This window comes from Rana temporaria, chromosome 1, assembly GCF_905171775.1.
Source record: "Rana temporaria chromosome 1, aRanTem1.1, whole genome shotgun sequence".
NCBI classification, from domain to species: domain Eukaryota; kingdom Metazoa; phylum Chordata; class Amphibia; order Anura; family Ranidae; genus Rana; species Rana temporaria.
In genome coordinates, this window is record NC_053489.1 from 336374028 (window position 1) to 336396466 (window position 22439).

The 22439-nt window shown below is 39.6% G+C and overlaps 1 protein-coding gene across 3 annotated transcripts in view; it reads left to right on the forward strand.

The window, feature by feature from the left end:
* The window catches only part of PALM2AKAP2 (PALM2 and AKAP2 fusion), a 451866-nt gene that overhangs the window by 205139 nt on the left and 224288 nt on the right, over positions 1-22439 (forward strand). The window contains exon 7 of one of the 3 annotated variants that reach the window (XM_040361147.1): positions 4794-6834. The exons of the other annotated variants lie outside the window; for them this stretch is intronic. Coding sequence (XP_040217081.1) covers positions 4794-5527 — 734 coding nt within the window. The 3' untranslated portion in view covers positions 5528-6834. Of the gene's footprint in view, positions 1-4793; positions 6835-22439 lie in introns of those variants that run through there. 3 annotated transcript variants of the gene reach the window in all.

The window sequence follows — 22439 nt, forward strand, 5'->3', positions numbered from 1 at the left end:
CTTTCTAAATTTGCAAAAAAATTTATAAGCCTTTATGGTTTATTTCAGTATACAGTACTTCCAAAAATATACAGTAGTAATTGCAGAATATATTGCAAAAGCATTATTGTTTCTAAAATATAGACGCGGAAATGTTTTAATGAAAACAAAGTATTACTTCAGAATAACTCTTCATAAGGGCTTGTTTTTTTTTCTATTGCATCATAATTTTATTGGACAGTTAGTTACTCAAATTGTTCGAATTTCAGTTCTCATTTTTGTGGAAATATTTGCTGCTAATGCTTAATAGACATGTTGTATGTGTCTTGTGATTTTCTGGCCAAAAGAAATGTGTGCCATGGACTTTGATACTTTGCGAGAGGAGGATTTGTGTTGTAATATTTAGAATAAGGGGAGTAATGTAACACTTTGCACACTTTTATAAATATTTTTCATGGAAATACATAGTTGTTGCCGACACATAAATGCTGTATATCATGTATGATAAAACAAATAAGAATCTCTATAATTCTAGGCATTGTGAACTGCTTTTCTTTGTATCTACATATCACTGCTTACTACCACATATTCAGTTTAAAGATGATCACTGGGAATCAAATCCTTCAAACTTTACCACCGTAACTAACTTCCATGTCTTAAAAAATCCTAACCTAAAAAGAACCAATAGCTGCACAGCCATGGGGGCCTCCCAGGTCCTAAAGACTGCAGCAGTATGATGATGACATGATGACAAGGGGACCAGTCAGCACAGGCACAGACTACATCGCTGGATTACCACTCTCCATTCATGAAAAATGCACTGGCAAGGGACATATGACAGCAAACTTAGATGAGTAAAAAGGGGTTTAAGATCTTTTCTTTAAATTCAAGTAACAAATATACCAACAAGACAATATTTGGGCAACAAATGGGCAGTTGTGACATGGAGACACACATGGTGCACCATGGGGAAACATAAGGATATGTGTGTCATGCTTTGAGAGTGACAGGCCTACAGAGGACTCAATTATAGTAGAATAATCTTCTAAACAGTTGTGACTTCAAATATTAGGATAACAAAGGGCTTTACAATCTTTACAATACATGGGCCCCAAATGGGCAACTGTATACTATACATAGACAACAAACAGCCAACAGTTACAATATGCAGGCAGCAAATAGGCAATCATTATAATAAATCAGTCAGTTGCTTTGTGCACTGGTCCAAATCATTTGGAGGAGGGGGGTTATGGTGTGGGGTTGTTTTTCAGGGGTTGGGCCTGGCCCCTTAGTTCCAGTGAAGGGAACTCTTAAGGAGTCAGTATACCAAGACATTTTGGAGAATTGCATGCTCCCAACTTTGTGGAAACAGTTTTGCGGATGGCCCCTTCCTGTTCCAACATGACTGCGCACCAGGGCACAATCAAGGTCCGTAAAGACATAAATGAGCGAGCTTCGGGTGGAGGAACTTGACTGACCTGCACAGAGTCCTGACCTCAACCTGAAAGAACACCTTTGGGATGAATTAGAGCGGAGACTGAAAGCCAGACCTTCTCGCCCAAATCAGTGCCTGACCTCACAAATACACTTCTGGAATAATGGTCAAATATTCCCATAGACACACTCCTAAACTTTGTGCACAGCCTTCCCAGAAAATCTGAAACTGTTATAGCTGCAAAAGGCAGGCCCAATACTGGCAACTGGGAAAATTTGGCAACAAATGTCCAAGCCTGACAATTTGTGAACAAGCATGGCTGCCAAGAGATCACTAAACAAGCGTAAGATTCCAGGCCTGAAAAGCCATATTTATTCACAAACACTTTACTTCTGATCACAAATCACATTTCCCATACAAGTAGTCCCCAGGATTAAATCAAACAACACAGAATGATTAGAAGGGCCTTGCTGATAATGCTTAAAATCTAAATGGATGGGGAGGTGGTGCAAAAGGTAATAGCTGTTGGAGATGATCTGATAGAGGTGGTCCAAGTACAATTTTTTTCAGGTTGGGTGGGCTTCCTTGGAGCAACAGAGTAGGGGATTACCAGACACACTGGGGTAGAGAGCTCCTGAGGATGGGAGATGTTCTAGAAAAGGGAGAGCATGGGAGTGGGCTAGTGGCAAGAGGTCCTAGGAGGAGTGGACAATTTGGACGATATGTAGAGATGACTTTGGCGATGTAGCTGGGGGCACTTCTGTGGATGGCTTTGTATGTTGCTGTTCGTATTTAGAATTTTTTTATGTTGGGCTAGTGTAAGCCAGTGGGGAAATTGGCAGAGAGGGTCAGCAGCCACGGATCGGTCAATAAGGTTTATGAATCCAGGAGAAGCATTCATGATAGACTGAAGGGGGGATAGCTTGTGTAAAGGCAGGTCAAATGAGAGTGGAGTTACAGTAGTCAAGGGGGGCGATGACCAGAGAGTGAATACGTTGTTTTGTGGTGATTAGTTTTAAAGTGTTAAATTCAGGAAATGTTATGGGAGTTAAGGCGACAAGATTTAGCCAGTGATTGGATGTGGGGGATGCAGGATCATAGAGAAGGAACTATTACAAGCTCAGTTTTAGACAGGCTGAGTTTGAGCAAGTGTTTGGACATCCATAATGATACATCACAAAGTAAATTTGTGAAACATGAGGGGATCGAGGGGGTGAACTGGGAGTAGAGAAATAGATCTGGGTGTCATTGGCATAGATGTGGTATTGGAAGCAATGGGAGGTTATCAATTGGCCCAAGGAAGAGGTGTAAATGGACAATAGATGGGGCTCAAGGACAGAGCCTTGAGGTTCCCCTGACAGAAAGAGGAAGAGGAGCGGAGGAGATATAATTGTAGTCGACACTGAAGGCAAAATGAGATAGGTAGGAGGAGGATCAAAGAAGAGACACGGAGGCCAAGTTTATCGAGTTGGATTGGGTTGTGGACTGTGTCAAATGCAGTGGAAAGGGCTAAGAGTAAAAGTATGACTTTTTCTGTATTCTTTCCCATACTTAGCTACAGGAGAGTGTTTGGTAAGAACAATCTGCAGTTTTCAGGTGGGGCTTGTAAAAATGTTCCTATCATAAATGTCATATAACCTTGCTCTTAGAGGTAACACTTAAATAGGCCTACTTTTGGAGTCATTATTTTCCACTGAAGGGTCCTTAGTAATGGAGTCAACTATTTTTTGAATGGGGTCCTGATGCATGCATTAACAAAGTGTAGCTCTGTTTTGAAAATAAGTATATTGCTAAATTCTGCTGAATATTTCAGAGAATAAGTGCTTTCATTTTATAAAGTACATTAGCTTATATTTAGCCTTAATGCACATCAGAATAAAACTAATGTCTACCACCACTCAGTTTTTTTATGCAATTTGTTCTATTTTTATTTGCTCTACCCTCCCAAGCATATTTCAGTTGTTGTCCTGAAACACACGGTCTGACTTTCCCTAATCTGTATAAATTCTACATGGTAGTTGCCTTTGCTCCAGACAAAAGATGTCAGATACATTCATCATCATTCTCTGCCTTTACTGTAGTACATTTATGTCTTGACTATGCTCCCAAGCACCGCAGGAAATATTGTGTAAGTGTACTGTGTAAGTGTACTGTACTTAAGCTTCTCAGTATGAATTAATGGTAATTGTGAAAAATGTGAAGTTTGGCCTATAACAATACTGCAACTTTTATTACACTGTCTACACTGTCAATCTTAGACAAAACAGAACTAAGACATTAATAAGTCAGAAGATACACATCGTAAACTGCCTTATTTCACTGACTGACTTGGATTAGGGATATGTGTCCAAACATAGCTTCATGTCACAAATGTAATGTATTCGCTTTTGACAAATTTCAATACTACAGGTCATGTATTTAACAGGGACAACTTGCAAGTAATGAAGATACCATGCATTTTTAGTAAATGGTGATCATTCCATTTATTTCTTTTTACCTTTTTATTGCTGAATAATTCGCCAGTGTGCTTGCCTATAGTGAAAGCAACAGGTGCACTTTAATGCCCCCTTTACAAGCTACACGTACTCAATTGCCTTTCCACAACAAAAACCAGAAGCGAGAAAAGGAAACCCTGGCGCTTACACAACACTGATGATTCTCTCACTGCCTCCAGTTACATTGCTGGGCCAAACACCAACAACAGCACAGTCACACGTCAGGAAGGGTAGTGAACAACATGTACCTCAATGCCCAGAAGTAATTTCTTTACTCCTGGCACCTGAAAAGGTCTGTGGTGGTGGTAGGGTGAATGTAAAGAATGTGTTTCTGGGGAGGGTGACATTTACATTACATGGCTAAAACTGATTTTAACTGGCTCTACTGGCTCGCCATCCTTAAAAGACAAAACCATTTGGCAGACTTCTTTTGAAATCATAATGGACAGTTAAATGTTATAGTACTAGGTACAAAATGTATTCAGGAATTTATTTTGAATATATAAAGTATAATAATACGGTATACACCTCTGGATTTAGAGAATACTTGGATAAGTGACAGGTAGGATTTCAGTGTCTATGTTCACATTAATGCATGTTACACTGATCTACACAATGTTATATGTCTTATGTGGCAATATCACACTGCTTTTCATCTGGACTTCTTACCGTAACAATTCACAGCTGATTCGTCTCAACTTACGTCTGTCTGATGTTTGCTCACATATAGTATATAGTTTAACAATTTTTCCGTCAATCAAACTGTTAACACGTTGTGCTTTTTATGTAAGATATTAGTACACATGACACTGTATGTTTGCCAATTAACCATTCACTTGCTTTATGTGTTGTAACATGCACCTCCTCTCTTGTTTTTGTTTAAGCATTGTACGCCATGGAAATTAATGTGGAGAAAGACAGAAAGACAGGAGAGACCAAGATTCTCTCTACAACTGCCATTGACTCAGAGGGGTTCCACCAGAGAGGAGTAAAAGTCTATGATGATGGTAACAAAGTAGTTTATGAGCTCCACCATGCAGGTGCTGTGGTAGAAAATGGTGTCCATAAGTTAAGTACAAGGGATGTAGATGATCTTATACAAAAATCCACACAATTAGCAGGGCAAGACATTTTACCCAAAAGAACTCTTACCAATGAAGGAATTTCTAGCCAAATGAAGGAGCAATTGCATTTTAAGGAAGCTAAACTAGAAATGGTGCATAAACCAAGCAAAGGTTTTCCTTTAAAGCCTGGACAACAACATATACATGGTGGAAGTGACATGAACGAAGCTACGCTGGAGCAACCAGTGACAATGATCTTCATGGGCTATCAGAATATAGATGACGAGGATGAGACTAAAAAAGTGTTGGGCTATGATGACACCATAAAAGCTGAGCTTATTCTCATTGATGAAGATGATGAGAAGTCATTGCGGGAAAAGACAGTAACTGATGTGTCCACTATGGATGGAAATGCTGCAGAACTGGTCTCTGGGAAGCTTCTCACTGAGACCACAGAACCCTCCTCTCCTGATGGCAAAGAGGAGAGTCTAGCCACAGAACCCATTACAGGTACAGAAAAGAAACCTCGCTGTAAATGCTGTGTTGTAATGTGAATGCCCTTCTCCTTTAAGCCCAACAGCACAGACACTGCCAACTTTGTATCGCATAGAATGATATGAGCTGTACAATACTGTGACCTAGAAGTGGATATCTACATTGCCTTGAAATTGGTTTAGTTTTTTTTTTATATATTTATTATTTTAAATATATTTACCACATGTGCTGTCTACTTCATTGTTTAGGATCACAAAGTTGTAAATCTGTGACTCTAAGCAACAGATGTCAGGACGAACACAACACAATGCTCCCTTGTCATAGAATTATATACATACATATCTAACATTGAGATAACAATGGACTAATTCTAAAACAATAAATTCAGCTGTATTAATTATGGCACATGATTGGCCATGTTTAATCATACAGTAGATTGATCTGCAATAATGTCATCAATCTATCAATGGCATTGTTGTATGGCATTTACTTTCTTCCCCGCACACGTTCTCTGGCCAGTCAGCAAATTGGACTACTAAAGATTAAACCTAAGTTGGGTTGGGCGACTTACTCCACTGCACTTTGTAAATTCCTGAAATTCTAAAAAAAATTAAATAAAGGACAGTATTTCAGTTGAGGTGTTTGTGACCTTATCCTGAAATTTTTGAAAAATATTTAGAAGGGTATGAAGTAGCTGCTTGCCTTAAATATTGCCCTTTATTGTAATATTTTCAGTATCTCTGAAATAAAAATGCCACAACAATTTGCCTATAAAACTGGGCTTGCTGGACCTGCTTATAAGCTTCGACTGCATTTTCAGGCTTGCTACATGCACTGTAGAAGGAAACTGATTTTCTGATCAGCCACTGTTTAGAGGCTACAGAGCTATTTACATTTAATATCTTACCACCTTTAATACCATACTTGAAAATAACATATTTATAAAGGTTACTGGCAGGTGAAGAAATAGTTTATGGCAAAATATATTTTTTCAGGATGTACATTTCTTTAAAAAAAAAAAAATCAAACCAATTTTTTCCACACTATACATGTGGATTTTACTCGATTGCCTTATATTCTGAGATAATGATATATTTATATGTATGAATGGGCAGCCATTTAGGACATACATGCAAGGGAGTGGTTAAAATTAGCTGGTTGTACAGCACAGGCTAATACATTATATAAATCATGACAACAGGAAAACACTGGATCTTAAGCAGTAGATACAAACAGTATTATCTTTCTAAGAATCTTAAATGTGATTATTTCAACAATAAGTAGCAATAGAGTAATAGCCAGAGAAGTATCTTGCTTATTTTTGTGAAACGCCACAAATGTGCTCCATGCAAGCATATTTGCAAGAGTATTAGGCCTCGTACACACGGCCGAGGAACTTGACGTGCCAAACACATCGAGTTCCTCGGCCAGTTCAGCACTGAAGCCGCCGAGGAGCTCGGCGGGGCGAGAGCTCCCATAGAACAATGAGGAAATAGAGAACATGTTCTCTATTTCCTCGCCGAGCTCCTCGTCGGCTTCCTCGGCCGAAAGTGTACACACGGCCGGGTTTCTCGGCAGAATTCAGCCAGAAACTCGGTCGGAAGCTGAATTCTGCCGAGGAAACTGGTCGTGTGTACGGGGCCTTATGGTTGTAAAATAGTGCAAAGTACTTAATTAAGGTCATATAACACTTTACATCTCACCTACTGTATAGAAAAATTACTTGTGCTTTGATAGACTGGCAATCTACATAGTGCCAATCTAACATTTTTATGTAGCCAGGGTATAATATATGGCTAACAGTACGTATGTATGAAGTTTGACGGAACTTTAATGGCTGTGAAAAAAGTGAGTGTTTTATTGTTATTTTTAATATATTTTTGAACATAGTTAAATGTGTTTTAAAATGCACAGATATTTCATGAGTATCGTAATGCATGTATTAAATTCCATTTTTCAAACACTAAGCCTTGGGGCAGTTAGTTCACATGCACAGTTGTTTCAGGGCACTTTGAATGTGTTAATTTACTGTCTGTCTGCAGTACACAATAGGGTGATATACTTTGGTTTATTCTTTTAATGGGACAAAGAGCAGTATAATTTTTCAGTAGTATGCAATGAAAACAAGTCAGTTTTTAGGGTAACCAAAGTCATGTTAGTGCAAGATAAACCTAACTGGTTGCAATGGATCACTGCACTTTGCTCTTTGCCTTATAAACTAAGCCTTATGATGAATGGTACTGTGGCAGCGCTGTGTCGTACAGTGTCTGCATGGTTTTGTACATTTGCAGGAAGAAGTAAACAAATTGGAGATTGTTTAAAATTACACAAAAGCCTTCTCATATCTTTCTAATATTTTTACTGTACAGGGTCCCAAGGCACATAAATAGTTGTAGTATGTTTGACTAGCTCTGTGCCATTAGGAACATATGAAAAATTATGAATACTACCGTACTTACAAAACCATCTAAGTGATGAATAAATATGAAATTTAATGTCAGTGTACCAGGTATGGCAAGGTATGACCTGCATTAGGGAACTCATATTATTAATTTCATTATAGTACCATGGTATGCTCATTAAAATGTTCTAGCCCTCGTTTTCCAGATGTATTTAAACACAACCTTGAAAGTTGGGAAAAGCAGTTTCCTGTTATCTCCTTTCTGTTTTACCTATCACCATTTGATCAAACACATCTAAGACCTGTCTCATTTGCACAGAAAACAGCTTTTTAAATCTCATCCTCAGTATAAATATTAATGAATGTTTGAACATGCTTTTAATATCCTTACTGTCTGCATATATAACATCAGTTATGCCAAATCAATTTTCTTGCTGCTGTTTCATCCTATGTCTTACACAATTAAAAAAAATAGAAACTCAAATGTTATTATATAACATAAGATGCAGCTTAGGATAATTTATAATTATATTTTCTTCTTCGGTATATTTTTGATATTTTTTTGTAATTTTTTTTTTTAATGTATGTGGTTAAAAAGGCGTTGTATTTAGGATGTTTAATAGCCTATGACATGCTAAATGATACTTTTGGGTGGTTAATCTCACCATCCTCTACAAATAATTATGTAAAAGTGGCAAAGTGGTAGATAGTTTCAGACGTGAGCAAATATTTAAAAGTTTGCCATAGTGGTACAGCTTCAAGCTTATTTAACGTGAACCTGTGCCTAAATCATGCACACTACAGTATTTAAATATTCTGAACAAGAAGCAAAATCATTTTAAAACAAGCCTTCATTTATCTCTGTATCAATAAGCCCTGTGGGGAAATTGATTTACAACGTTCACAACAGAGGCATTGTGTTTTTATATGAGAACAGAATGCGGCAGTCTGCCAGTCCTCTAGTGTAAACAGACAGGTGTTTGTAAGTTGTTTGAAACTACCTAAACCCGACTCTAGAGTCTTTGTTGTGATCTTTGGGGATCCTTCAATAAAAGAGGTCATGAATGGCTTGTATTAAAGCTCTTTTTTACAGTTACAATCAAGACACAAATGATACATTTCACATTTGCTTGTGATCTCAAGTGAACTGTTACACCATCAAATGGCTGCTATCATAACTGATCACATGTGCAGCCCCATGGCAACTGGAGATGAAACAGAAGGCTACAGTGAGATATAGTTTTCCCACTAGGACAGTAAAGGGTCTATTTATAAAAAAATTGCTGTGAGAATTCTATAAAAAAAAAATATTAAACCAAGAGAGAATAACCTAACACTATAAGCTAAGAAAATTTGACCAGAAGAGGAAATAATATGATGTACACCGTAAACTAAATTAGTAAATTAGGAAAATACCACTAGATAGATGCTAGATGGATCTGATGATCATATTAAATTAGTGTTTCAGGGTAATTACCCAGCTACTGCAGAAGAGTGAACTGATATATTAAATTGAAACAATGTTGCAGAGATGTAATTCCATTATTTACCTTAGGTGAATACACTCCCCTTACAGTGGTGATTAGAACACCACCCTTACAGATAGCTAAAAAGATCTTTGGTGTAATGCTGCTGGTTCTGCCAAGTTGTGTTGGACTGGGAATTGTGTAGGCACATCAGATGGTAGGTCAATCAGCCACAACTCAAGAAACCCCTAGGAACTCTGTAGGAACTCTGTGGGAACCCTGGCTGAGAAAGACTGCATTACACTACACTGACAGTTGTGAGGATGGAACCTCCATACCAGCCTTTCTGAACCTTTTTTAACACAGAGGTACCCTTTAAATAACTTTCCAATCTCAGGGAACCCCTGCCAAAAATGAATATATATATATATATATATATATATATATATATATATATATATATATACACACCTCCAAATACTGTACATTAGTGTGATGGTCAGTGGGAAGAATGCTTCTTACACTTGTGATCATTGGGAAGAATTCCCCCTTATAGATAGCTAAAAATATTGACTGTGTTAGTGTGAACTTATCTGAGAGGAAGAAATTGCTCATTGCTCAAGGAACACCTGGTAAGTTCTGAAGGAACCACAGGGTTCCATGGAACCCTGCTTGAGAAACCCTGCTCCATACACTGAGGCCCCGTACACACGACCGAGTTTCTCAGCAGAATTCAGCCAGAAACTCGATCGGAGCTGAATTCTGCCGAGAAACCCGGCCGTGTGTACACTTTCGGCTGAGGAAGCCGACGAGTTTCTCGTCGAGCCAAATAGAGAACATGTTCTTTATTTCCTCGTTGTTCAATGAGGAAAGTTGGCTCACCGAGATCCTCGGCGGCTTCACACAGAACTCTACGAGCAAAACGATGAGTTTTGCCCGTCGAGTTTCTCGGACGTGTGTACGGGGCCTTAGAGTTGAACATCATAGTCATTTCATCTTAAGGCTCCATGTACACTAGCAGCTCATAAACTTAAGCTTAGGAGCTTTTGGCGTTTTTTGGCCAAAGCTCCTAAGCTTAACTCCATAAAAGCCTATGTGTTCATGTACACATAGGCTTTTAGGAGCATTTAGGGGGAGTTAACCTCCCCTAACCTCCCTCTCCTGAATCGCATTCAGGATAGGAAAGTTTTGACAGCCGGCTGCAAAAAACACCGGCCGGTGGTCAAAGTAGTTCAAGTGTACATGAAGCCTAATACTTTATTTCAATAGCAGTAACTGGCTGTATACATGTAATCTCCACCCAGGAAACCACACTTCCTAGATTGGTTTCACCCCGATATTGGAATAAAGTATAATGGTGAGCTGACTATGAGTGTGACTCTCAACTTCTTGTAAACATGGAACTGGGTTTGGGACTTTGAATGAGGCATGTGGATGACACATGCCTCCATCCCTGAAAATTTAAAGAAAGAAAGGGTTGGGACTTTAAATGAGATGCGTGTCAATGCAAACAGTATGTATAAGTAAATAAATAAAGTTGTATAGCGTTATTACGCTATACAACTTTATTTATTTACTTATACATACTGTTTGCATTGACACGCATCTCATTTAAAGTCCCAACCCTTTCTTTTTCTCATCTTCTTGTAGCCCCCTTAGTATGTTATTGACAATATCACACGGTTAAATTAACACAACAAAAAGAGAAAAGAATACTAATGCATCCACTACCCCTAAGGACTGATAAGCTGCGATATATTGAATTTTAGGTCCAGATATACTTTGATAATTACTTGTGAAGGAAGCTGATAACCAAGGACATTTCCAGGGTCAGCACTGATAGACTATGGCCCGGATTCACGTAGGAGAGCGCATCTTTGTGCGGGCGTAACGTATCCTATTTACGTTACGCCTCCGCAACTTTGACAGGCAAGTGCAGTATTCTCAAAGCAAAGTTGCGGCGGCGTAGCGTAAATAGGCCGGCGTAAGCCCGCCTAATTCAAATGTGGAAGATGTGGGCGTGTATTATGTAAATATATTGTGACCCCGCGTAAATGATGCTTTCTCCGAACGGCGCATGCGCCATCCGTGAAAGTATCCCAGTGCGCATGCTCCAAATTAACCCGTGAACGTAAATTACGCACAGCCCTATTCGCGAATGACTTACGCAAACAACGTAATTGACGGAAAATTCGACGCTGGCCCGTTGTCCATACTTAACATTGTTACGCCTCATCTACGCCTCATAGAGGAGGTTTAACTTTACGCCGGAAAAAGCCTTACGTAAACGGCGTATCTGTACTGCGACGCCCAGGCGTACGTTCGTGAATAGGCGTATCTAGCTGATTTACATATTTCCAGGCGTAAATCAGCGTAAATATGCGGTTAAGATACGACGGCGTAGGAGACTTACGCTGGTCGTATCTTATACAAATTCTGGCGTATCTGATTCTTTGAATCAGGCGCCAAGATAACGACGCCTCAGACTCAGAGATACGACGGCGTATCTGTAGGTACGCCGTTGTATCTCCTACGAGAATCTGGGCCTAAGTATGTAATGTATGGCAGGATACAGTTTACGGCAAAATCTTTATGGCAGAGTCTCAGAACTGAATATATACTATTTCCCTTCCAGTCCATGGGGTTGGAGTGCTAAGTATTTTGAGGTTTGCTACACATAGCAGATTAAAACTGAATCATGTGAAGAAGACCTTACTAATTGAATTTCTTCATGTGATGATCATACAAGAAACAATAAGGCTTTGACATTCAGTGCTAAGCATTCCAGTCCCATGCTGTCACATTAGCAACTGGCATTCAGCTAGGAATCCTCAGTAAATGTGAAATAGTCATGCACAGCTACACCACCCCTGCTTGTCTGCAAAACCCAGTGTTATTTGTTCCAAGTGAAAAAATGTGCCCTTTGGAATAACAACTTCAGCAACTACTGGGCCACTCAGAATAGTAACTGCCCATACTACCCAATGGATTTTTTTTTGGACAGATTCACTTCCTTATTATGTTTCCCTGAAAGTCAATTAGCTCTGTTGCTATTAAGGGCTTCACAATAATATCCCTTTGCCTCAATGTTAAACAGCACTTATTATTTTTTAGAAAGCTATGCCTGTAACCAAATAAAAAAAAAATTCCTAACCATTATCATTTTTTTTCTTCCTTACTAAATATTTCTTGTGTATAAAACAATACACGTATTAGCAAAGTTAGGAAACTGTATTTAGTGCATTCAATAGCAAACTGACTTCTTCTAAATTTTCAAGGATCTTAAAGTCTTAGTTGGTGTCATGGTCAGACACCAACAAAAATAAGGGTAGTCACGTCATAAATACACGTTCTACCACAACAAAAGACAAGATGTGCACTATGCAGTGTGTTAGGCCTTGTACTCACGGCAGGACATGTCCGATGAAAACGGTCTGCAGACCGTTTCCATCGGACATGTCTGGCCGGGGACTGCCCGGGGACTTCTGTTCGATGGCTATACACACCATCGAACAGAAGCCCGCGCGTAAACATTACGCGGGGCGTGTCCGCGGTGTCGCCGCGTCGATGACGCGGTGTCGCCGCGACAATGACGCGGCGACGTGGGCGGGCCGCCTTAAATATGCTTCCACGCATGCGTCGAAGTCATTCGACGCATGCGAGGGATGCGGGCGGCAGGACATGTACGGTAGGTCTGTACAGACGACCGTACATGTCCGGGCGGACAGGTTTCCAGCGGACTGTTTTAAAACAAGTCCGGGAAACAGTTGTCCGCTGGAAACCTGTCCGATCCGTCCCAAAATGGTCCGCTCGGGCCAACACACGGCCAAACATGTCTGCTGAAACTGGTCTGCGGACCAGTTTCAGCAGACATGTTTGGTCGTGAGTACGGGGCCTTAATGTTGCATTTATTTTAAATGGCACACTGACATACTGCACAGAAGTGGCCAATGCACCTTAACACATGACATTGTACGCTGCATTAAAAAATGTGTGCAGATCTGCTGCCAGCCCGTTGCTAATGCAGTGTAATGCATAGTCTGACCGGGCCCTAGTCTGAATTCAGCTTTTGTAAAATTCTTTACACAAGAATGGAGCTTTTTAAAATTCCTTACCTTAAAGTAGCACTACAACAGAATAATACATGCCCCAGACCACTTATGAAGTGTTCATCTATTTAGAATGAAAATCTGTGTCATCATTAGTGTAATGCCTCGTACACACGACCGTTTTCTTTGGCAAAAATCATCAAGAAAAATGCTGGCAGAGCTTTTTTGCCTAGAAAAGCGGTCGTGTGTATGTTTTTCATCGAGAACATGCTCTCTTTTTTCTCGTCGGGAGTCTCAATTTTTTCGTCGTGTTTCCCGTCGGGCTGGTTTACGACGAGAAACACGTTTGTGTGTATGCTTAGAAACCCGCGCATGCTTAGAATAAAGTATGAGATGGAAGGGGACCTTTGGTAAAAGTAGCGTTCGTAATGGAGATAGCACATTCGTCACGCTGTAACATACTGAAAAGTGCGAATTGTCTCTCACCAAACTTTTACTTAACACGCGGTAACATGAGATTAGCAAAAGCAGCCCCAAGGGTGGCGCCAGTAGAATCGAATTTCTCTGTTGAGAACGACAAGATTTTGTCTCGACAGTGTGTATGCAAGGAAAGCTTGACAAGAATCTCGTCAAGCTTGACAGGAACCTCGTTGAGGAAAACAACGTTTCTTTTACGACGAGATTCTTGGTCGTGTGTACGAGGCATTAGGCTCTGTATATATATGTATGTATGTACATATATGCAAATTGGATACGTTTTGAAATGCATCTGATTCGAATGAGATCCAAACCGGCTTTCTATGGAGCCGGTTGACGTATTTGCGGGGCATGGGCAGTGCAAATTCGCTGTGAATTTGAGAAGAGTTATGTGTTTCAAGCCTTGTAAATCTGTATAATTTTCTTTATACGCAGAAAAAGTCTCACAGACTTAGTGAGAAGCAATCATCTAATTTTGTTGCAGTTTTGCTTTGTCCATGAATGTCCCTCAATAAAGCAGACTTAGGTGTGATGTAAATTTCTATTTGGGGTGCACACGGGCAGGTCTGTATTTACAATTGGGCATAAGTGGGATAGTTCCTAGGATAACAAGATAAAGACAGCACATTGAATTAGGATTTTTTTTATTATTTCCCTCGTCTATCCACTTAATATTTGTGGCCAAGCAAGAGACCTCTAGGGCGCATGGGATGTTGAAAGTAGTTAGAAGGCTCTCTACAATTCAGGAAACATGAAACTATCTCTCTTTTTTCTTGCTTGGTAGTCTGTATAGCCAAAAAGTAGCTCTGCAGAGAAACAGACCACATGTTGCCTATATTATTGCAGCAGTAGTTTTTCCTTAAATAATCACATAATACAAAGGGTGGAACATATACAAAAAAACATTTTGCAGCCCCCTAGACCTAGACAGGCATATAACCCATGCAGTGTGGTGGTAGCTCCACTGCAAGATGCATTTTTTCTTTAAGGTAATGTTGTTTTGGAATTAGCATATTGATGCAATATCAGCAAACCCTAATGTAATTATACAGGATTATTAGCTACTGCAGCGATGTGGCTTAATGGGCAATCTTAGTGTATGCCTTGGTGCCAATTCACAGTTATACGTACGGTGGTATCAGTAAATTTTGCATTGTACTGCAACACATGGTAATGCAGATTCAATGGTGTGTTGCTGTGCCCTTCATTTTGGATGGCACCCTAACATAGTAATATACCCTGTTTCCCCCAAAAATAAGACCTACCCTGAAAATAAGACCTAGCATTATTTTCCGGGGGGGCCCTACCCCGTAAAAAAAGCCCTAGTTAAAAATGCTAGTAAAATCCTATAAGCCACTATATTACAGTAGTATATAATGTACAATGTGTGTGTTTCTGTAATATAATTGCGGGGAAGAGAGCTCCGGCGGGTAACAGAAGTGCAGAGCGGCGCTATAACGGAGGTATTTGGCACAATTATATTACAGAAACGCACACATTGTACATTATATACTACTGTAATAGAGTGGATTATAGGATTGTACAGGCATTTTAACTCAGTTCACACTGGGGATTCCTGACAGGCAGGGAGAGAGAGGGGGAGAGAAGACAGCACATTACATGGTAAGACCTACCCCGAAAATAAGCCCTACTGTGTCTTTTGTTGGCATAATTAATATAAGACCCAGGCTTATTTTCGGGGAAACACGGTAGTAGTGGGAAAGGCATCCAAGATGCAGTGCAAAACAATGCATAGCATGTGTGCCCACAATACTTGTTGTGTACACATTTAGAGTTATTATTGTAAAATTCATATCACAATTTAACATAATTGATGTTCCTTGTTTTGAGGGTGGTATTTTATATACAGATTTCCTTTTATTCCCCTGCTAGTTAAACCTGCACTTACAGGTACATTTCTTAAAGCTCATAGCAAGCAATCAGCATTCAACTTTGTATGTGTGTGTGTGTGTGTGTGTATATATATATATATATATATATACAGTACCTCACAAAAGTGAGTACACCCCTTACATTTTTGTAAATATTTTATTGTATCTTTTCATGTGACAACACCGAAGAAATGACACGTTGCTACAATGTAAAGTAGTGAGTGTACAGCTTGTATAACAGTGTAAATTTGCTGTCCCATCAAAATAACTCAACACACAGCCCTTAACCTCCCTGGCGGTATGATTCTTTCAGATTTTAGGTGCTGAAAGCGGTACCATTATTTTGCATGGAAATTTGGCATTTTATATTGTAGGCCTGTAATTCCTAGGAATAACTCACTTAATTTTGTCCAAACAAGAGTCTAGTAGACATCCCGGGTATGATAAAGTTTGAAACACAAAATCATAAATTATAATATAATAAATAACTATAAATAATTATAACAAATAATAATATAATAATAATAACAATTATTCAATAATGTAATCAAATCAAAAACACTGAAATTTGCTCAGTTGCAGAATTGTCGCTGTCATTAGATTTAGTGTTTGATGATACATTTCCCCACAAATCGCTATCGCTCAATTCTGCAAGTGATTGTAATTTATTATTGCTGTTTTCTAGCTGTTCTAAAAGCACTTTTGACATAAAGGGACACTTTTTGGTTCCTATGGACAATCTCCAGTTTCCAGGCAGAAAGAACAGTTTTTATTATATAAAAGTGCATGCAGGACACTGGGCAGACCACGAGGGACAAAGGGGTGTGTATTTATTTCATACAGTACTGTAATTTGTAAGATTACAGTATACTGTATGTGTACTGTGTTTTAACTTTTTTGAATTTGGCGCCGATCTCCGCCCCCGTACGTCGTAACGTCGCAGGGAACGGAGCTCGGCGGCACTCGGCACTGTGTGAATCGAGCGAGGAGACAGCTCGATTACACAGCGGGGAGACATCGCAGGATCCAGGGGACAAGGTAAGTAACTCCCTGACTATCCTGCAAAGCAATCCCGAGTCTGGCTAGGGGTTACCACTTTTGGTTCTGAAATTCCACCCCGAGACAGACTCGGGAATACCTCTCAGCAGGTTAATGTCTAAACTGCTGGGAACAAAAGTGAGTACACCTCTAAGTGAAAATGTATAAATATTGACACCAAAGTGTCAATATTTTGTGTGACCATCATTATTTTCCAGCACTGCCTCAATCCTCTTGGGCATGGAGTTCACCAGAGCCTCAAGTCTCGTACACACGACCGAGTTTCTCGGCAAAAACCAGCAAGAAACTTGCTGGGAGATATTTTTTTCAGAGGAAACCGGTCATGTGTACATTTTCGTCGAGAAACTCGACTAGCCAAAAAGAGAGCATGTCTTCTTTTTCCTCTACGGGAATGGAGAAATTTGGCTCGCCGAGATCCTTGACAGCCTAACAAGGAACTCGACGAGCAAAACGATGTGTTTCGCTTGTCGAGTTTCTCGGTCGTGTGTACGAGGCTTCACAGGTTGCCACAGAGTCCACCTTTACCCTCAGCTTCTTTAGCAAGGCAGTGGTCGTCCTGGAGTTGTGTTTGGGGTCGTTATCATGTTGGAATACTGCCCTGCAGCCCAGTCTCAGAAGGGAGGGATCATGCTATGCTTCAGTATATCACAGTACATGTTGGCATTCATGGTTCCATCAATGAACTGTAGCTCCCCAGTGCCAGTAACACTCATGCAGCTGCAGACCATGACACTCCCACCACCGTGCTTGACTGTAGGCAGAACACACTTGTCTTTGTACTCCTCACCTGGTTGCCGCCACACATGCTTGACAGCATCTAAACCATATAAGTTTATATAGTCTCATCAGACCACAGGATATGGTTCCAGTAATCCATGTCCTTAGTCTGATTCTCTTCAGCAAACTGTTTGCTGGCTTTTTTGTGCATTATCTTTAGAAGAGGCTCCCCTCTGGGATGACAGACATCCAGACCAATTTGATGCAGTGTATGGTGTATGGTCTAAACCAGTGTTTCTCAACTCCAGTCCTCGGGGCGCACCAACAGGTCTTGTTTTCAGGCTTTCCATTATTGTGCACAGGTGATTTTATCAGTTTCACTGCCTTAGTAATTACCACAGCAGTTTGATCTGAGGGAAATCCTGAAAACATGACCTGTTGGTGCGCCCCGAGGACTGGAGTTGAGAAACACTGGTCTAAACACTGATAGGCTGACCCCCCACCCCTTTAACCTCTGCAGCAACGCTGGCAGCACTCATATGTCTATTTACTAAAGACAACCTCTGAATATGACGCTGAGAAAGTGTACTCAACTTCTTTGGTTGACCATGGTGAGGCCTGTTCTGAGTGGAACCTGTCCTGTTAAACCTCTGTATGGTGTTTACCACCAAGCTGCAGCTCAGTTTCAGGGTCTTGCCAATCTTCTTATAGCCTAGAGTAGACCATCTTTATGTAGAACAACAATTCTTTTTTTTCGAACCCTCAGAGAGTTCTTTTCCATGACGTGCCTTGTTGAACTTCCAATGACCATTATGCACACCTGAGACCTTGTACCACTAACGATTCACATGACACCTGGGAGGGGAAATGGCTAATGGACATTTTCACTTAGGGGTGTACTCAGTTTTGTTGCCAGCAGTTTAGACATTAATGGCTGTGTGTTGACTTATTTTGAGGGGACAGCAAATTTACACTGTCATACAAGCTGTACACTCACTACTTTACATTGTAGCAAAGTGTAATTTCTTCAGTGTTGTCACATGAAAAGATATAATAAAATACGTACAATAATTATTATTATAATACAGGAATTATATAGCACCAGCATAAAAATTAAAAATTACCATTGACGTTTATAGCTAAAGACACAAATTAATGTCTAATACAATAAACGGCACAGAAAGGAGGACCGTATTTAGTGGCCTTTATTTGAAAATAAAAAATTAATAGTTCAATTGGTATTATTCCTTTATTGCACATTAAAGATAAAGCACAGATCTCATCCTCCCAAACAATCCTGGTCCAATTGCAGCTTCTGAAGCTTTTGCCTGTCTAATGCCCCAAAAACATGATCAGAATTTCCGATAGAAAAAGTCAGACGGACTTTTTCCATTGGAAATTTCCGACCGTGTGTATGCCCCATCGGATTATTTCCATCGGAAATTCTGAGGAATTCCGTCGGAGTTTAGATAGAGAACATGTTCTATTTTACTCTGATGGAATTCCGTCGGAATTCCGATGTGATTTTTGTTGGACAAAGGTCCGATCGTGTGTACGGGGCTTAACTTGATAGCTATTCTTTTAGAAAGCAAATGATCGATCAACATAATCATATATGTCATTCAGGAAATATAATTCAAAGTTTGACTGCACCATGTAGTTATACTTATATTGTAGTCCACCTAGCCCCCAGCTTTCCCAGCCAGCCTTATGGTAACCTGTCCCTGAATCACTAAAATATCAGATAAGGCCGCAAAGCCACTTGTCAAAATCTTCTGATCCAGGCCTGCACATGCACTCATCACCATTCGCTTCCATTGAACATTAGTTTGGAGTATTTCGGAAACTCTCCATGGTAATGAATGGTAGTGCAAAGTGCATGGGCAGAAAAATTTGGCAAGCAGCTCTGTGGCTTTACCCGTTATATCTTGGTGGATATAACACTAGCATGGGATTGAGGGAAACTACAATCCCAGATAGCAAGGATAACTTGCCACAAATTTGTGGCAGTGTTGAATTGTAAGCCTGTTAACTTGCTGCACATTTCCACTGGCAAGTTGTACACTTGCACTTCAAGCACAAGTTCTAGTTGACACTCTTACAATTTGTAGCAAATTTGGGTGGCAAGTCTCTAGCAAGAGCAAAGTTGCAGTGGCGAGTCTACAGCAAGAGCTCTGCAAGTTACAGTGACCCCTGTGGTGGGATGACTATTGCACAACATAACTGAACCAGAACTTGCAGCAGACTTGCAGAATGTTTGTAAAGAAAGTTGATCTTGGGTCATGCAATGCGGACTTGCTGCAACTGTACAACAAACTTGTGAAGCCTAGCAAGTCTAGCAATAGCTTAGCAAGTCATTTTCAAACTTGCAGCTCAATTGCTTTCCATCCGGGATATAAGTATAACTGCTAAATCTACAACTTTACATCTAAATTGCTTGCTCAATATTCTACATTTGGTTATTTTAATACATTACAGAGTTATGGTCTTCTGTTCGAGAAATACTTGGAACATAGAAAGAAACCAAAACCAAACATACACACGTACAACCCTATAGGAATTTTTTAATACCTATGACTTTGTAGTGGCAGTGACATAAGTTTTTCTTTTTAAAGTTTGAAAAAAAAATTGATACACTCTCAGTGAGTTTTTGATTTTTTTTATATATTTTGTGATATGAACTGTTTACACTTGGTTTGCATTGTGTGTACTTTTGTTTACTCAGTGCACAATATTTTTACATACTTTTAAGATTCTGTAACCCTGTTCTATTCTATAACATGATGGATCTAGAAGATTGCAGGGTTTCCAGAACATAAATATCTTTCTATCTCAATGGCATATAATTGACATATATGTATGAATGATTTATGGAATGTGTTTTGGTAGGTTCTGATTTACATTTTTAATGTGTCTAAATAAGCAGCTATTCTTATGATGTACTGTTCTTAAATATTTTTAAATGCTGTTTTCCTGTTTCCTTCTCTCCCTCCTTGTATCCCCTTTTCCAAACTCTGTACAAACACAACATTCTCTTTGAAGCCCGTATTGCCACTGTTGCATGCAAACAGAAAATTTTAAAACAAAGTTTCCCTAAGCAGTAGTTGTATATCAAAATGAATGTATATATACCTAATTAGTGGCTGCCCTTGTGTACTGGAGCTGTGTCAGCCAACCAGAAATTAACATTTAGGTTCTTCCCTTTTTAAGTCGCTGAAAGCTGATTAACCATGGTTTTTCCAGGATTATTGCATATTGTTATGAAATTGGCCTAGTAATATGTAATCAGCTACAGGTGATTAGCAATGGTGATGTCCCCCATGTTCTAGGGCTGTGAATCCTCCCTGCCTCTAGGACTGTCTCTATTAAGTTTTTTTTATTTCATCACAGGAAAACACAAACAAGCCATGCTGGTTTAATGTGTTATTTTCTATTCCCTGTGGAACTCAGAATGTTCTGTGAAGTCACTGAATTTGCTTCACTTTCTTCTCAGTAAAAAACAAAATGGCAAGATGAAAGCCCCATGCGACACTTGCTATTGCTAACAGCTTCCACCTAGAGTATAACTTCTTATATTCCCAAATTGTTTTTCAGTAAATCAAAGCTTCCTTTGTCGACATCTTTATTTTATGGGATCTGTTTTGGGGTACATGGAGATCCGGCTCCAATTATCCTCAGCATTAGTGAAAGGTCCTCAGCACAAAGGGATTAGGGAATGTAAAATATAGGAGAAAATTAGAGATGATGCATGGTGTAGAAGGTAATGTGATTGATATGTCACTATATAGGGTGATTGTAAAAATGTGTAGAAAAGTAACAGCAAGTTTAGTACTAGATGCAATTTGAAGAGAACACACGCTTTGGCCAAGGAGGGGTTCATTTAGGCTTGACCCCCACCAGCTGCACATTCTCACCTTTCTTTCACTCCCACACCACTCCTTTCAGCACATAGGAGTAAGGAGAGGCAGGTTACAAATTGGAGGACTCTTTCTGCCCCCATGTGGCATTGCAATGTCAATCGCCATACACCAGTGCTGGCACATGAAAGGAAAGGGAGTGAACCAGATGTTCCCCACACCCAAGGCATTGCTTGGATTTTTTTTTAGCTTCTAATAGTTGAAGGAAGCAGCAAGAGGTAAGCTGAGAATGTACTGCTGTTGGGATGCCATAAAAGTGAACTTCCTGCTTTGTCCTAAATGATAAACGCGTAGGTTCACTTTAAGAAGAATGTCACATTACAGTGAGAACTAACAATCCATTTTCATGTAAATAGCTCCCATCTGATTAACATTGTGCCTTGTATTTCACTCTCTAAACATAATTACTATGGCACTTTGGAACATGTATGCATTGTGTCCTTAAAATTTTATTGCACTTTGCTTTAAATATTGATCAGGTACCATACCACGTTTTTTTTAGATGCTTATCAGTGATAGTTAAACTCCAGGCACAAAAACATTTAATTTAAATATATTCTTCAATAACCACAAGGGATATAAATACACTTTGTGTTTAACAAATGCCTTTGCAAAGTTTTTAACCTATAGCAGTAACATTACCACCGTGCCACATATAGCTTGAGCAGAGAGCACAGATTTAAGGGGGACCCAGCAGGCCTCATTAACTACATGGTTCCTGCATGAAACAATAGGAGGGGCAGATACAAGACCCTTTCACCTGCATTAGGATAGTAGCATTGACTGGTCTTTATTCTAGGGAGCTCCTTTACAACGGCAAATTTCCATGCTAGATTAATGCACGGATCTGAAAAAAAAACAAAAAAACATCAAGATTCAATAAGAATATACATGCCTCTTCTATTTAGAATACCGTTAAATAAAACATTGGGCCCACTCTGCTCTCTCCTTTTCATTATGTACAGTTATTAGCTATACTATGCTGTTTACTCT